We start from the raw sequence: 18,625 nt of genomic DNA on the forward strand, positions 1-18,625 counted from the left end.
GTCTCAGATTGATCTTTATACACTGTGTGGCCAGTAACATACATTTTAAATATTATTTTACACATTTCCTTGAGAAGTCATACTGGGAGGAAAAAAAGCAGTTACAAACCAAAAGTTACAATAATATAGGACTTGATATTTACCTATGCAGTTACCTTTACCACTGTTCCTTTATTTCCCTCTAGTGGCGTTTCGGTCTGAAGGACTCCCTTTAGTATTTCTTGTAGGGCAGGGTCTTCTGGTAATGAACTCTTTCAACTTTTTTTTACCTATAAATATCTTAATTTCTCCTTCATTTTTGAAAGATAATTTTGCCAGATAGAATTCTTGGTTTACAGTTTTTTTTCTTGAAGGATTTTAAATATGCCATCCCACTGTCGCTAATATTTCTGATGAGAAGTCCACTGTTAATCTTATCAGGGAACCCTCATATGTGACAGGTCTCGCTGCTTTCAAAATCTTTTTGTCTTTGGACTTTTACCATTTCACTATAATATGTCTTGGTGTAGATCACTTAGAGTCTATCCTAATTGGAGTTCACCGAACTTCCTGGATGTATATATTCATGTTTTTCATCAGCTTTGGGAAGCTTTAAGCCATTATTTCTTGAAATACTTTTTCTGCCCCTTTCTCTCTCTCTTGTCCTTCTGGACTCCAATGATGTGGATGTTGGCATGCTTGATGGGTATACCATAGGTCCCTCGGGCTCTGTTCATTTTTCTTCATTATTTTTTCTTTCTGTGCCTCACATTGGATAATTTCAGTTATCTTGTCTTCAAGTTTGCTGATCCTTTCTTCGGCCTGTTCAAATAGCTGTTGAAACCATCTAGGGAGTTTTTCACTTCAATTACTCTAGCCTACAGCTCCAAAAATCGTTTGGTTTCTTTTATAATTTCTATCTCTTTAATTTGTTCAATGTTTTCTTAATTTATTTTAATTCTCTGTACATGGATTCCTTTAGATCACTGAACATATTTAAGAAAGCTGATTCAAAGTCTTTGATAGTTTCAGTGTATGAGCTTACTTAGGGACAGTTTCCAGTAAATTCTTTTTTCTGGTGAATGGGCCACACTTTCCTGTTTCTTTGTGTTTGTAATTTTTGGTTGAGAACTGGACATTCTGAGCATTATATTGTTATAACTCTAGAAATCTAGTTCTCCCCCTCCTCTGGGATTACGACTTGTTTTGTTGTTGAGGGCTGGAGCTGTCAATTTTTAAGTTTTCCAAACCATTTTGCTCCCAAACAGGGAATGGGGAGAGAAAAGAAGGAAAAACAAAAAATAGGTACTGCCTCTTTCAGACTCTGACTGCTGCTTTTCCCTGAGGGTGTTTGGATCAGTGGCCACCCACCACCATCAGAGCTGGCCTCCTAGCAATATGAAGTAGCAGATCAAAAGCTGTGATCAACAGTCAGACCACACACGCCTCAATTCTGGAGGACTAGGTTCTTATAGCCCACCCTGGGATTAGCAAGTTGCACCCCACTGTAGCCTACAACACAGCTGGGGGATGGGGAATGGTAGTCACTGCAAGGAGGGTGAAATCCACCAGGATTTAACACAATTTACCAGTCTCTTCCTCCAGAAACTCCCTGAGTACTGTACAGTGTTCCATTAGATTCCAGAATTTCAAAATAGTTGATTCAGAGGGTCCCTGCCAGTTCAACAGAGGGACCAATTCCTGGAGCTTTCTATTCTGCCATCTCCCCACAAACCTCCAAAATTATGTTTTGTTTTGTTTTTTACATTATCCATGTTGCTGCCTGCATGAGTCCATTTCTTTTCACTGTTCAGTAATGAATCATACCATAATTTATTTATACATTTCACCTGTGACAGGCACCTGAGCTGTTTCTGTTTTTTGGCTACTGTGAATAAAACTGCCATGAATATCCTTGCGTCAGTCTTTTTGTGCAGCTATGATTTCATTTTTCTTGGGTAAAAACCACGAGTGGAACTGCTGGGTCACAAGGGTAGTGTATATTTACCTTAATAAGAAATTGCCCAATAGTCTTCCAAAGTGGCTGCATCATTTTACACTCTCACCAGTATAAGAACTCTGGCTATCCCATATCTTAGCCAATACTTGGCATTGTCAGTCTTTTAATTATGAGTATGTTACGATATCTCACTGTGGCTTAGCTTGTGTTTCCCTGATGCCTAACGATGTTGACCATGTTTTTGAATGCTGGCCACTTGTGTATCTTTGTATATCTTATGATGTGTTTGTTCAAGGCTTTTGCTGATTTTTAAAGGTTTGTCATTTTCTTATTGAGTTACAGAAATTCAACAGATGACTTATTATTTCTCACTCTTACATTACGGGGATATGTGGCTTTCCATCTATAAAATTAATTAATGAGTCAAAGGATGAAGCTAAGCTCTCCTTAGTAAAATAATCTGCTTCACATTTATCAGTGTTCTTTGTCTAAAAAGATGCTTTGGAGTGATAAAAAAACACTCCACAGATTTTGGCAGAAGTAAGCACAAGTCTGCCTTAAACCTCTATCCTTTGAACATTTCATTAGGAAGTACTGCCATCTTAAAACTTTAAATTACACCCAATACCACCTCTGAAATGGAAACATATTATATCTAAATGTTTGTAATAGTGAAAGACTACTCACTTCAACTGATAAGATAAATACAAGAATTTAAGAGAGCAACATCCCAAATAAGATCAACTGGAATAAGTTGCCCCTGTTTAACCAACATCATACTCAAAGCAATGCACAACCAGAAAGCAGGCCATCCCAAGTATCACTCTGGCTGCTTGGTGTAGTGTAAATTCAAAGAAAGAATCCTAATTGTCAAATCATGAGGATTAGTCTTTTCTTAGCCCAAATTTTAAAATGTTTTCATCTCAGGTATGAGGCAGGTAAGGAGCCCTAAGAAGACACACATTAAGCATCTTGGGATGCAGAATTTAAATTGCCATTAATTACTAACCTTTTCTATAAGGAGTTTCTTGCTCATGGTCACACATCTATTTAATCGTTCCTTGTATTTCTCTAGCATCTTTTGCTGTTCATCAATCTGTCGTCTCAAATCACAGTTGGCCTTCAATGGGAAAAAAATTAATTTAGCTCCAAGGAAGAAAGATTCTTACAAAACCAGTGTCGAGGGGGCCAGAAAAATTATTTCTAGCTGTTGTTAAATCAAAAGCAAAAGAGGTAAGAGCAACTATTGCCTACAAAAAAAAAAAAAAAAAAAAAAAAAAAAAAGGTAAATAACTCATTCCTTACTTCTCTCTTAATAATTTATTATACATTTATTGATTAATGAGGAATTCTGTTACTTCATGTGGGCATGGTTTTTCTACTTATCGTATTCTGTGCTTCCCAACAGGCAGTTACAGCTATACCTAGTATACCACATAATCCTAAACTGTTACAAAATAAAAGAAAAATGACTTTCAATAAGATGTTTAAAATGAATGCAAAGAGTGATGAAGCATTTACAAAACTTTGAAAAAAAAACTCACATAATATTCATGTCCAATTGTTCTTTATTATTTGATTTCTATATCCAAAGAAAAAGAAAATTTGACTTTACAAGAATGTTTCTTAACACAAAAACCAGGCACACCATGCCTACATAAGACAAGGCTTACAAACAAGTTGAATAAAAGGTCTTTGGTCCTAGGTTCAAGAATGCAAGAATGTAAACACATGGTTGGTTTAGCTCTGGTCAAAAGCCTACAGGATAGGATGGGCTAAATAAGTTGAAAAATTCAAAGCTCCTACAATAACAGAGAAGGAAAGAACCACTAACCAAAGGTCAATCTTGACTTGCAATTCCTGAATTTATTCTTCATGTGTTAAACAAAAGATCTCTACTCTTTTAGCACATACATGCTACTTTAAAATAACTTGCTTGAAATGTGAAAATAATCTGGTATTTCCCAATCAAATGATAAAAGCGTTTCTGAAATAATAAAAAGCACAAATGGAAGATATTACAGGAAATTCAGTTTTAAGACTTTCAGCTACATTTTTAAAGGGACCTGTGTAAACAGCTTCTATCTCCAAATGTTTCTATTCTCCCCATAAGCATAATTTCTTCCTATTAGTTTTTCTTAGAGAGTCCTGTGGATCACATTATCAAAGGCAAAGAGCAACTACACTCAGGTAAATGTGACTAATTCATACTAATGAATCTCCAAACCAAACATTATATAATGTTTATGTGAAATCTAATCTACTTTTGGAAGGTAAGCATCTCCCTGGCATCTATAATCAAATGTATGTACTTAAACAACCTCTGGCAGCTTATTTAAAACTTCAAGAACTCTAAATTTTTGTGGTTTTCTAACATCAGTGCCTTCCAGGAGTTCATGTTTAAAATAGCACCTCGATAGCAGTTTATGATGCAGTCTTACCCAACATTTCACAAAAATGGAACAAGGCTCAAAAGCTTAATGAATGAGCCACCTCTGCTATGCCTGCCTAAAAGATACAAAGACTAGTGATCTATTCCTCCACCGTCTATCTTCCAGATCAGAAACAACATTCAAATCATGAAAAAAATGGCAGCTGTTCCTGTGCATTCATTTTTGATATTTATACCCTTTTGGTACTGCTCTACATTCAAAGAAAGACTGTAACTTCCAGAAAAACAATGAAGCAAAAAGGATGTAGTGGTGAGCAAAGGATGCATACTGCTTCCTGGAAAATGAAAGCAGAGATATTAAAAACCCTAAATGCAGTACCAACGTCGGATTCAAGTTTCTTATACACTCCATCTACTCAAACTTAAGAGAGTCAGGCAATGAAGAAGGAAGAGGAGAGGAGTCCAAGATCTTTCTTCAGTTCAGCAGGGCTATTAGAGACAAAAACCTGCCAGATACTGGAATTGGGTAAGTTTTTATAACCAAAAGCGATCTAATCAAAATCTTAGATGGCAATTCAACCAGTATCCAAGTAAACAAAAACAGGAGCAACCCCAGTCACCGCATCTCTTGTAAGATACAAACTGAGTCTAAACATGGTTCTCTCCTCATTCAAAGACAGAAAAAGGAAACAAACAAACATAGGCCTAGAGAAAAATATTTCTGAATAAAGAAGGGAATATCAGCTTGAAAATGATCTACAAAAATCAAAAGAACATTTTAGACTACTACTTATCATAAAATGCAAAAAGTCATGGTATCTATGAAACAAGAGCCAAAACTCAGAAAGAATGTACAGGATGGATGGAACAGGTGAATTAGATAAAGAATAAAAGCAGGTAAATTAAAAATATAAACAATAGAATTAAAATTCACATCAACTGCACTGCAGTAAACAGAAGTGACACAGCAGAAAATATATGGGAGACAAACTTAATAGTTAATGACACTCAGAAGAAAAGGGCAACCACATTAAAATGAGATAAACAATTATAGAAATAAAAGATAGAAGAGATCCAAGCTGGGAGTCATGGAAGCAATCAGCATACGGGAGGAAAAAAAAAAGGAATAATTAGACATAACCACAATTTTTCAGAATTAACATATAGAGACTCACGTATAGATATACCCAGGCAAATTTTTGAAATACAAGAATGAAGAGTGTGTGTGTGAGGCGGAATGCAAAAAACTGTAGTCATCATGGCAGGTTATGGTTTCTGCTCCATTGGCCACAGACTTCTCTGAAACATTAAATGCTAGAAAAATAAAAGGTATGTGTGTGCAGTATATTTGGGGGAGGTGGAAAGGAAAGGCTAACAGGTTATGGCACAAAAATCTTCCAACACTGCTTTTGTTTGCACAGGAGGGCAAGAGAAAGAATTCTCAGTTCTGCAAGATGACAGAAAATCTAACACTGACGTATCCTTCTTGAAATAAAAAATCTGAAAATATAGTCCAATCAAGAGATGATGGGGAAAAAAAGGCAAAAACTGATAAAAAGTCCTCCAATGAGCTTTGAAACCAGTTTAAAAAATAAATGAGCAATAATTATTTCAAGTTTGGTCATAAAGAAGCCAGTAAGTGAAATAAATTGATCTTATAGGATATACAAAATATAATTTAATAATAATAATAATGATAAAAACATAAGATTTTACTAACAAAAAGCCCAGGCTTATTGTTTACTTATATGCTATATTTCATACTGCACACAAGGAGTAAAAGTTCACTATTTTATATTATATTTTGATAATTTCAGAAATACAGATAAAAAATTTTTGGAGGGGAGATATTTACTAATACAATAACTTATTATCATTATTATTATATAAAATCCTGTATTCAAACAAAAGCTTGCCCAGAAGCCCAATCAGAAAAACTGATAAAAGCAAGGATGCTGAAGCTCCAGGGCTTCATAGAACCAATTTAAAAACTACCACATTAGTGCAAATAAATATACTTTCTAAATCACTGGAGCAGAGAAAATGTTAGCCAATTTTATTTATAAATCAGCTATATTTATGTATATATACATGTACATGTACAACAAAAGGTTCAAAGCAATTACTGAAGGAAAATTTACCAAATGTTTTAATACGAGTATGTTCTATTTTTCTGTATTCTCTGAATTTATTATAAAGACTGTGTATTAGTTTTTTTAACAGGAAAACAATAAATACTTTTTAAATATTTTAAGAACAGGTAAGTCATCTCAAACATCATATTCAAAAGATATTTTTAAAATCTTATATTTTCTACAGGCATCTTTTTAAATTCCAGACTATCCATTTAAAAAGTTTCTTTTATGAGCACAAAAGCCTTTAGATGAATAGATTATAAAGATGCAAATGTTAAATCAGGGATAAAAAGTCCTTGTGAAATAGTTTTAAAAACTCAATCAAGAACATTAACTCCTCTGGGCCTGGCCTGGATCAGAAGCAGAGTGAGATGCTTCAGGGCTACTTTCCCCCACAGCAGCTTTGAACAATCAGCAAAAACCGGCAGAAACATCTTTCTCAAAGCTCCCGAAAACAGTTAAGGATTGAAGTAACAAGACAAGTGCTGAATCAAGAAAAATGCTACTGAAAAGTAGTAGGGATTTTGTGGTGCCTGGAATGACCGCACCCCATCTCACCAGCTTAGCGCTAAATTGGATTATACTCCCAGTGTGGATCCTGGGTCCCTGAACTAGAGGGAGCAGAGTAACCCTACTGCACATACTGGGAGTTTGTATGCCTGCCCCAATCTGTCTCATGATGGTCTGAGGGACTCACCATCCCAGAACTTGCCATGTGTGTAGAAGGCAGCTCACTGAGCTCTCCCACAAAACAACGTAGGAGAACAGTTAAGTCATGCTGCCTGGGGCAAGGGATTGCTGGCTGTGGTATATACAGTGCAGTGTTTCCATGAGGAAACGGTTTCCTACGGAAAAAGGAGACACTTGTATCCATGCAAACAGGGGAATTCCTAGCCTTACATATGCATGTCCAAGATAAGACATATGTTTAGAAAGGATCAGGGAGGCCCCTAAACCGTTCTCTCAATTCTTATGGATAAGCTCTTAAGGAGAGTAGTTGTACAGGTAAATATGCAAAGACTGAGAAACATGTTCTCTATTTTTTCTTTCTTTTCTTTAGTTAGCTCTGGGATTCAAGGAAAGCTCTGTCATAACACTAGCTAGACACAAGCTTAAGGAAAAGACGCCTCAGAGTCTAAATTCCAGTGATAACATGTTAAAATATCAACATGTTAAGGTTTCAACAAAAGACTATAAAACATGCAAAGAAACAGGGAACAACAGCCCAAGCAAAAAAGACGATTAAAGCATTAGAAACTACCACTAAGGACCAGAGCTGGGATATACCAGACAAAAACTTTTTAAAAAGTTTTTCTTTAAAAAAACATGCTGAAAGAGCTAAAGGAAAACATGCACAAATAACTAAAGGAAATTAGGAAAATGATAGAAGAACACAAAGAGAATATCAATAAGGAGACAGAAATTTTGAAAAGTAACCAAATGAGCTGAAGACCACAGTAAAAGAAATTAAAAATTCCCTAGAGGAGTTCAACAGCAGATTGGAATTGGCAGAAAAAAGAATCAGTGAACTTGAAGATAAAGACTGTTGAAATTTCCCAGTCTGAGGAGCAGAATGATGAAAGAATGAAGAAAACTGACCAACCTGATGAACCTGTGATTCACTATCAAGTATACCAATACATGTATTGTGGGAGTTCCAAAAGAAGAGAGAAAGGAGCAGAGAACCAAGAAACAATGGCTGAAAACTTCTCAAATTTAACAAAAGACATGAATATACACATCTAAGACATTCAATGAATGACCAAAAGAATAAACCTAAACAGACCCATGCCACAGTATATTATCTTATTAACAAATGGTCAAATGCCAAAGATAAAAAGAGAATACTGGAAGTCCCAAGACAAAAGCAACATTTCACATACAATGGAGTCTCAACAGGATAAAGAGTGATTTCTCATTGGAAATCATGGAGGCAAGAAGGCAGCAAATGTGGCAAAATGTTATAATTGGTGGATCTGGGTATCTGAGGAGGTGGGGGCATATTGGAGTTCTCTGTTTGTGGTTTGTATTATTTTTTTTAACTATCCTGTAAGTTTGAAAGTATTTCAAAACCAAAATTTAAAAAAATAAATAACTTCTCTGGAATGGAAAAACATTTTACACTTATTCCCAAAGATCCAATGGAAATCCAACACCCATGTTATCTATTTCTCTAACATTAATATAAATAATAAAATTCTACAGTATTAGATTTCCAATTTAAAGATAATGCTTAGAATATAGGTATGATCCTGGCTGCTGCTTATATTGCCTCAGATTAATGAAAAATATCCAAACATAGATTTTTTAACTTTGCTATTTGGCTCTGTGTAATTATTTCTAAATATACATAATATCAATCAAGTTCTTGTTATAAAATCTCTTACCACATTTTAATACTTACTCTTAATAAATCATCTATTCTTCCCTCTTTCTTCTCTAAATCAGAATTTTTACTGTTTTCTAGTGCAGATATTTTTTCTATTGTGAGGTCAGACTATACAGACAAAGGCAAAACAAATTCAGGATTAGTCTCAAAAAATTTCATGTCATGACACTTTTCTCATTACCTTCTGAAAAAAGCACTAGCTGACACAGATAGTCTGGAATCATGACTCAAGAAATTAAATCTACTTTCCTCATATAAGGATTAGCTGGGTTCCTTATATCCTGTTCACCTATACTTCAAAAACATGTTAACTCTGGAATCAAACAAATGAATTCTCAAACTACTGTTGCAATGAACAATATGGAGATACACTGCTCTAGAAATGAAATTCATTTTGATAAGAAAAAAGACTTCATATGAGAAATGACCCATTTGCTAGAGAACAAACCTGCCATCTGGTGGGAACAAAGAGCAATCAGAAGGGGAGAGAGGAAGCTATCTGAATGCTCAACTAAGACTGCTCAACTGTCCAAAGAGCCAGAGTCTCAGATAAAAAGTAGCTTTTCTGCTCCTGAGAGTCATACAGTTCTAGAACCTTAAGAAATTCTCCTAGATTGCCAAGCATGCTGTCTTGAAGGTAACATGCACAGTGCCCAAAGGACTGCAAGAAAACAGTATTCTATTCAGCTACTTCAACACTACAAAATGGAGGTTACATTCACCATTCTTTTCAGATATAATCTTTGATTGTTCACAACATTCCCTAAATTAAAGGGTTCCTAAAGACCATTTAAGGAGAAAATTATGTTGTTATAACACATTGTCAAGAAGTTTGGCTAAGTCTTGCCAAATGAGTAAACATATACGAAAATTAAATTAGCTACTTTCATACATTAGGGAGTTAACATTTTTTAAAAGCCTGCTATAAGTGCATTTTGTATACACTGCATGAGATCATTAGAATCAATCAGGTTTTCCAGGTGATTAGTACTCAAGAAAACCAATGCCCAGAAAGATAAAAGTGTAAACTGTAGAGCTAGAGAATTTGAATCTAGTCCTGCAGGTCTTTGAAGTGTGTGTCCTTTCCTCAGTGCCCTGCTGCAGTATAAGCATTTCTGCTACAGTACAACAGAAAAGTAAAGAGAAGCCTCAAAAGGTTAAAGCACTTTCAGAGGACTTTAAATACTCATAATGCAAGGTCTGAATATAATACACATAAGTAAGGTACAGTCAGAGAAATAAAGGGAAGACAAAGAGAGGAACTGCAGACTTTATATGCAGTTAAATGTTTACTCTTAAGCAGATCTTCACTATCTACTGTTCACTGACCTGAGTCTGTCTGTGCTGGATGGAGATCTGTTTTTGGGAGCTGCAGGAATGCTCTGTGTTGACAGATCCTGTAGAAGAGGGACTGTTTTGCTGAGCCTGTAATAAAGGTACATCACCAATCAAAACAAAGTTTTGCATCTTTCTTCACAAACATTTGTATGAATGCAAATGATTTACTCTATTTAAAACAAACCCTTTCTGATAAAAGTCAGAAGTCAGGGTTATGTGACCAAGAAGAAAGTACAACTATTCAAATGAGACACAAAGACTAACACATGTTGGTCCAGATCATGTTCCAGTAAATAGATTTAAAGTATCAAATTCTTATAAATGAATTTTTAAAATAAGTAAATTTGGAGTATATTAAAAATTGTTCCTATAATAACATGCTCTCATTTGCATTTTGATATACTTTTGTCAGAAATGTCTGGTGAAGCATCCAGGGCATAGGGGATGCACATGACTCCAGGTAAAAAGCTCTGCAAACTACTTTTCAGAAGAGTCTCCTAAATGTTCAAATATTATCCATGATGAAACACCTCCAAAAATCCAGGCTGATTTCCAATACTGTCACTTGCTGACTATGATTGTTGCACATGGATTTATAGCACATTCTAAGCATTTTTGAATTTATAAGATTTAGGATTTAATATAACTATTCAGGAACACACAATAATTATACATATGATGACTTTTTTTAAAAAAAATTGTACAATCATACCTACAATGGTTTGACCCACAGATACAGCTAGAAAATACTAGATATTCTGAAGATTATGGGAAAATAGAAGTACAGTACTATTATCTCATCAAAAGATGAAGTGTTACCACATATGTAAAATTTTTTCTGATACTTACTATACATTCCTTTAATTATCATTCATATCCACTTATCCTATTAACAATAGTATAACCACTAACTACTAAGCAATTACTGTTTGCTAAATGCTTCACTGACATGTTTAAATATAATCCTTATGAAATCCTATTGTTATTCTTATTATTCTTATTTTACAGAAATGCAACTCAGAGACATGAAGCATCTCATGTGGGATCACACAGATAGTAAGTGGAGGAACCAAAATTAGGGGCTGTCTGCTCCAAAGCGACCACTTTCAATGATCAGAGTAGACTGTCTCTTTTTTTGTTTCTGTAAGCAGTTGTCCTGGCCAGAGCTTTTTATTATTTCACCCAAGGGGGAATCCAGCCAGGGAAACTCGCTCCACACACTTTGGCAGAACTCTAACCAACCACAATTAAACTCTAAGGAATGTATTTATGGGGGTGGCAGAGACCATCTCTTGTTAAAGTAACAAGTACTGCTACAACCAGGCCCCAGAGCAAGCTAAGCCCTTCATACATATGATGTCACTGAAGCCTAACAATAGTCTTTCTAGGTAGGCAATATTATTATCCCGATTTTATTTATTCATTCAACAACTACTTACTGAGTACTCAATATGTACTAAGCACTGTTAGGTGCTAGGCACACAAAAGCCAAGAAAACCAGAAACAAATACCACATACTCAGTCCTTACTCTTACTTAATAAAAGTTACAATTCAAGGGAAGACCTATTAAACACTTGATAAAAATTTGTTTTTAAAAACTGTTAAATAAAAGATCATAATAAATGTAAAATTATAATTAAGATAAGTGCTACAAGAGCATTTAACAGGGTATATAAATCTAAAGAGTTGGGGACAAATTCCTTGAGAAAGCAACATCAGAGTTAAGTTTTGAAAAAAAATAAGCAGATAAGAAGAGAAGGAGATGTGACAGGGTTACTCCTGGTAGAGGATATTACAAGAGTCCTAGGGAGGCGGGGCAAGATGGCAGACTGGTGAGCTGTATGTTTTAGTTACTCCTCCAGGAAAGTAGGTAAAAAGCCAGGAACTGCGTGGACTGGACACCACAGAGCAATCTGTCTTTGGGCATACTTCATACAACACTCATGAAAACGTGGAACTGCTGAGATCAGCGAAATCTGTAAGTTTTTGCGGCCAGGGGACCCGCGCCCCTCCCTGCCAGGCTCAGTCCCGGGGGAGGAGGGGCTGTCAGCTCCAGGAAGGAGAAGGGAGAATTGCAGTGGCTGCTCTTATCGGAAACTCATTCTACTGATTCAAACTCCAACCATAGACAGACTGAGACCAGACACCAGAGACTCTGAGAGCAGCCAGCCCAGCAGAGAGGAGACAGGCATAGAAAAAAAACAACACGAAAAACTCCAAAATAAAAGCAGAGGATTTTTGGAGTTCTGGTGAACACAGAAAGGGGAAGGGCGGAGATCAGGCCTTGAGGCGCATATGCAAATCCCGAAGCAAGGCTGATCTCTCTGCCCTGTGCACCTTTCCTTAATGGCCCTGGTTGCTTTGTCTATTAGCATTTCAATAACCCATTAGATCTCTGAGGAGGACCGTTTTTTTTTTTTTTTTTTTTTTTTTTTAAATCCTTTTTGCTTTTTCTAAAACAATTACTCTAAGAAGCTCAATACAGAAAGCTTCAAAGAATTGAAATTTGGGCACGTCAAGTCAAGAGCAGAACTAAGAGAGCTCTGAGACAAAAGGCAATAATCCAGTGGCTGAGAAAATTCACTAAACAACACAACTTCCCAAGAAAAGGGGGGTGTCCGCTCACAGCCACCATCCTGGTGGACAGGAAACACTCCTGCCCATCGCCAGCCCCACAGCCCAGAGCTGCCCCAGACAACCTAGTGTGACGGAAGTGCTTAAAATAACAGGCACACACCACAAAACTGGGCGTGGACATTAGCCTTCCCTGCAACCTCAGCTGAATGTCCCAGAGCTGGGAAGGGGGAGCAGTGTGAATTAACAGAGCCCCATTCAGCCATCATTTCAGCAGACTGGGAGCCTCCCTACACAGCCCAGCAGCCCAGAACTGCCCTGGAGGGACGGCACTCACCTGTGACATAGCACAGTCATCCCTCAACAGAGGACCCGGGGTGCACAGCCTGGAAGAGGGGCCCACTTGCAAGTCTCAGGAGCCATACGCCAATACCAAAGACTTGTGGGTCAGTGGCAGAGACAAACTGTGGCAGGACTGAACTGAAGGATTAGACTATTGCAGTAGCTTTAAAACTCTAGGATCATCAGGGAGATTTGATTGTTAGGGCCACCCCCCCTCCCCGACTGCCCAGAAACACGCCCCACATACAGGGCAGGCAACACCAACTACACACGCAAGCTTGGTACACCAGTTGGGCCCCACAAGACTCACTCCCCCACTCACCAAAAAGGCTAAGCAGCGGAGATCTGGCTTGTGGAGAACAGGTGGCTCGTGGACGCCACCTGCTGGTTAGTTAGAGAAAGTGTACTCCACGAAGCTGTAGATCTGATAAATTAGAGATAAGGACTTCAACTGGTCTACAAACCCTAAAAGAACCCTATCAAGTTCAGCAAATGCCACGAGGCCAAAAACAACAGAAAATTATAAAGCATATGAAAAAACCAGACGATATGGATAACCCAAGCCCAAGCACCCAAATCAAAAGACCAGAAGAGACACACCTAGAGCAGCTACTCAAAGAACTAAAGATGAACAATGAGACCATAGTACGGGATATGAAGGAAATCAAGAAGACCCTAGAAGAGCATAAAGAAGACATTGCAAGACTAAATAAAAAAATGGATGATCTTATGGAAATTAAAGAAACTGTTGACCAAATTAAAAAGATTCTGGACACTCATAGTACAAGACTAGAAGAAGTTGAACAACGAATCAGTGACCTGGAAGATGACAGAATGGAAAATGAAAGCATAAAAGAAAGAATGGGGAAAAAAATTGAAAAACTCGAAATGGACCTCAGGGATATGATAGATAATATGAAACGTCCGAATATAAGACTCATTGGTGTCCCAGAAGGGGAAGAAAAGGGTAAAGGTCTAGGAAGAGTATTCAAAGAAATTGTTGGGGAAAACTTCCCAAATCTTCTAAACAACATAAATACACAAATCATAAATGCTCAGCGAACTCCAAATAGAATAAATCCAAAAAAACCCACTCCGAGACATATACTGATCACACTGTCAAACATAGAAGAGAAAGAGCAAGTTCTGAAAGCAGCAAGAGAAAAGCAATTCACCACATACAAAGGAAACAGCATAAGACTAACTAGTGACTACTCAGCAGCCACCATGGAGGCGAGAAGGCAGTGGCACGATATATTTAAAATTCTGAGTGAGAGGAATTTCCAGCCAAGAATACTTTATCCAGCAAAGCTCTCCTTCAAATTTGAGGGAGAGCTTAAATTTTTCACAGACAAAGAAATGCTGAGAGAATTTGCTAACAAGAGACCTGCCCTACTGGAGATACTAAAGGGAGCCCTACAGACAGAGAAACAAAGACAGGACAGAGAGACTTGGAGAAAGGTTCAGTACTAAAGAGATTCGGTATGGGTACAATAAAGGATATTAATAGAGAGAGGGAAAAATATGGCAAACATAATCCGAAGGATAAGATGGCCGATTCAAGAAATGCCTTCAAGGTTTTAACGTTGAATGTAAATGGATTAAACTCCCCAATTAAAAGATATAGATTCGCAGAATGGATCAAAAAAAATGAACCATCGCGCCGGAGCGCGGGTGGAGGGGGGCGGGGAGAACTGCCGGCCGCCCCGCTCCGCCAAGCCCAGCAGGAAGAAGGGCGCGAGCGGGCGAGCGCGGGTGGCGCGAGCGGAAAAAGCGTCCGCGCGGGGAAGCGAAAAGAAAGAAAGAAAGAAAACGAACGAGCGCGAGAAGGGGGAAAAGCCAGCGATCGAGCGAGCGCGCGCAAGAAAACTCCCGGCAGGAAAGTAGGTAAAAAGCCAGGAACTGCGTGGACTGGACACCACAGAGCAATCTGTCTTTGGGCATACTTCATACAACACTCATGAAAACGTGGAACTGCTGAGATCACCGAAATCTGTAAGTTTTTTCGGCCAGGGGACCCGCGCCCCTCCCTGCCAGGCTCAGTCCCGGGGGAGGAGGGGCTGTCAGCTCCAGGAAGGAGAAGGGAGAATTGCAGTGGCTGCTCTCATCGGAAACTCATTCTACTGATTCAAACTCCAACCATAGATAGACTGAGGCCAGACACCAGAGACTCTGAGAGCAGCCAGCCCAGCAGAGAGGAGACGGGCATAGAAGGAAAACAACACGAGAAGCTCCAAAGTAAAAGCAGAGGATTTTTGGAGTTCTGGTGAACACAGAAAGGGGAAGGGCGGAGATCAGGCCTTGAGGCGCATATGCAAATCCCGAAGCAAGGCTGATCTCTCTGCCCAGGGCACCTTTCCTTAATGGCCCTGGTTGCTTTGTCTATTAGCATTTCAATAACCCATTAGATCTCTGAGGAGGGCCGTTTTGTTTTTTTTTTTTTTTTTTTTTTTTTTTTAAATCCTTTTTGCTTTTTCTAAAACAATTACTCTAAGAAGCTCAATACAGAAAGCTTCAAAGAATTGAAATTTGGGCACGTCAAGTCAAGAGCAGAAATAAGAGAGCTCTGAGACAAAAGGCAATAATCCAGTGGCTGAGAAAATTCACTAAACAACACAACTTCCCAAGAAAAGGGGGGTGTCCGCTCACAGCCACCATCCTGGTGGACAGGAAACACTCCTGCCCATCGCCAGCCCCATAGCCCAGAGCTGCCCCAGACAACCCAGTGTGACGGAAGTGCTTCAAATAACAGGCACACACCACAAAACTGGGCGTGGACATTAGCCTTCCCTGCAACCTCAGCTGAATGTCCCAGAGCTGGGAAGGGGGAGCAGTGTGAATTAACAGAGCCCCATTCAGCCATCATTTGAGCAGACTGGGAGCCTCCCAACACAGCCCAGCAGCCCAGAACTGCCCTGGGGGGACGGCACTCACCTGTGACATAGCACAGTCATCCCTCAACAGAGGACCCGGGGTGCACAGCCTGGAAGAGGGGCCCACTTGCAAGTCTCAGGAGCCATACGCCAATACCAAAGACTTGTGGGTCAGTGGCAGAGACAAACTGTGGCAGGACTGAACTGAAGGATTAGACTATTGCAGTAGCTTTAAAACTCTAGGATCATCAGGGAGATTTGATTGTTAGGGCTACCCCCCCTCCCCGACTGCCCAGAAACACGCCCCACATACAGGGCAGGCAACACCAACTACACACGCAAGCTTGGGACACCAATTGGGCCCCACAAGACTCACTCCCCCACTCACCAAAAAGGCTAAGCAGGGGAGATCTGGCTTGTGGAGAACAGGTGGCTCGTGGACGCCACCTGCTGGTTAGTTAGAGAAAGTGTACTCCACGAAGCTGTAGATCTGATAAATTAGAGATAAGGACTTCAACTGGTCTACAAACCCTAAAAGAACCCTATCAAGGACAGCAAATGCCACGAGGCCAAAAACAACAGAAAATTATAAAGCATATGAAAAAACCAGACGATATGGATAACCCAAGCCCAAGCACCCAAATCAAAAGACCAGAAGAGACACACCTAGAGCAGCTACTCAAAGAACTAAAGATGAACAATGAGACCCTAGTACGGGATATGAAGGAAATCAAGAAGACCCTAGAAGAGCATAAAGAAGACATTGCAAGACTAAATAAAAAAATGGATGATCTTATGGAAATTAAAGAAACTGTTGACCAAATTAAAAAGATTCTGGACACTCATAGTACAAGACTAGAGGAAGTTGAACAACGAATCAGTGACCTGGAAGATGACAGAATGGAAAATGAAAGCATAAAAGAAAGAATGGGGAAAAAAATTGAAAAACTCGAAATGGACCTCAGGGATATGATAGATAATATGAAGCGTCCGAATATAAGACTCATTGGTGTCCCAGAAGGGGAAGAAAAGGGTAAAGGTCTAGGAAGAGTATTCAAAGAAATTGTTGGGGAAAACTTCCCAAATCTTCTAAACAACATAAATACACAAATCATAAATGCTCAGCGAACTCCAAATAGAATAAATCCAAAAAAACCCACTCCGAGACATATACTGATCACACTGTCAAACATAGAAGAGAAAGAGCAAGTTCTGAAAGCAGCAAGAGAAAAGCAATTCACCACATACAAAGGAAACAGCATAAGACTAAGTAGTGACTACTCAGCAGCCACCATGGAGGCGAGAAGGCAATGGCACGATATATTTAAAATTCTGAGAGAGAGGAATTTCCAGCCAAGAATACTTTATCCAGCAAAGCTCTCCTTCAAATTTGAGGGAGAGCTTAAATTTTTCACAGACAAAGAAATGCTGAGAGAATTTGCTAACAAGAGACCTGCCCTACTGGAGATACTAAAGGGAGCCCTACAGACAGAGAAACAAAGACAGGACAGAGAGACTTGGAGAAAGGTTCAGTACTAAAGAGATTCGGTATGGGTACAATAAAGGATATTAATAGAGAGAGGGAAAAATATGGCAAACATAATCCAAAGGATAAGATGGCCGATTCAAGAAATACCTTCACGGTTTTAACGTTGAATGTAAATGGATTAAACTCCCCAATTAAAAGATATAGATTCGCAGAATGGATCAAAAAAAATGAACCATCAATATGTTGCATACAAGAGACTCATCTTAGACACAGGGACACAAAGAAACTGAAAGTGAAAGGATGGAAAAAAATATTTCATGCAAGCTACAGCCAAAAGAAAGCAGGTGTAGCAATATTAATCTCAGATAAAATAGACTTCAAATGCAGGGATGTTTTGAGAGACAAAGAAGGCCACTACATACTAATAAAAGGGGCAATTCAGCAAGAAGAAATAACAATCGTAAATGTCTATGCACCCAATCAAGGTGCCACAAAATACATGAGAGAAACATTGGCAAAACTAAAGGAAGCAATTGATGTTTCCACAATAATTGTGGGAGACTTCAACACATCACTCTCTCCTATAGATAGATCAACCAGACAGAAGACCAATAAGGAAATTGAAAACCTAAACAATCTGATAAATGAATTAGATTTAACAGACATCTACAGGACATTACATCCCAAATCACCAGGATACACATACTTTTCTAGTGCTCACGGAACTTTCTCCAGAATAGATCATATGCTGGGACATAAACAAGCCTCAATAAATTTAAAAAGATTGAAATCATTCAAAGCACATTCTCTGACCACAATGGAATACAATTAGAAGTCAATAACCATCAGAGACTTAGAAAATTCACAAATACCTGGAGGTTAAACAACACACTCCTAAACAATCAGTGGGTTAAAGAAGAAATAGCAAGAGAAATTGCTAAATATATAGAGACGAATGAAAATGAGAACACAACATACCAAAACCTATGGGATGCAGCAAAAGCAGTGCTAAGGGGGAAATTTATAGCACTAAACGCATATATTAAAAAGGAAGAAAGAGCCAAAATCAAAGAACTAATGGATCAACTGAAGAAGCTAGAAAATGAACAGCAAACCAATCCTAAACCAAGTAGAAGAAAAGAAATAACAAGGA

The 18,625-nt window shown here is 38.3% G+C and overlaps 1 protein-coding gene across 5 annotated transcripts in view; it reads right to left on the reverse strand.

Moving 5' to 3' along the window:
* The window catches only part of TLK2 (tousled like kinase 2), a 166,555-nt gene that overhangs the window by 69,247 nt on the left and 78,683 nt on the right, over positions 1-18,625 (reverse strand). For 4 of the 5 annotated variants that reach the window (XM_037807887.1, XM_037807886.1, XM_037807885.1 and 1 more), the window contains 3 exons: positions 10,185-10,280; positions 8,871-8,963; positions 2,949-3,059 (listed from right to left, as the gene is read on the reverse strand). In XM_037807887.1, the coding sequence (XP_037663815.1) occupies positions 2,949-3,059; positions 8,871-8,963; positions 10,185-10,280 (300 nt within the window). The remainder of the gene's footprint in view (positions 1-2,948; positions 3,060-8,870; positions 8,964-10,184; positions 10,281-18,625) is intronic. The other variant, XM_037807884.1, reaches the window with a different exon arrangement.

Source organism: Choloepus didactylus, chromosome 18 (genome assembly GCF_015220235.1).
Source record: "Choloepus didactylus isolate mChoDid1 chromosome 18, mChoDid1.pri, whole genome shotgun sequence".
NCBI lineage: Eukaryota > Metazoa > Chordata > Mammalia > Pilosa > Megalonychidae > Choloepus > Choloepus didactylus.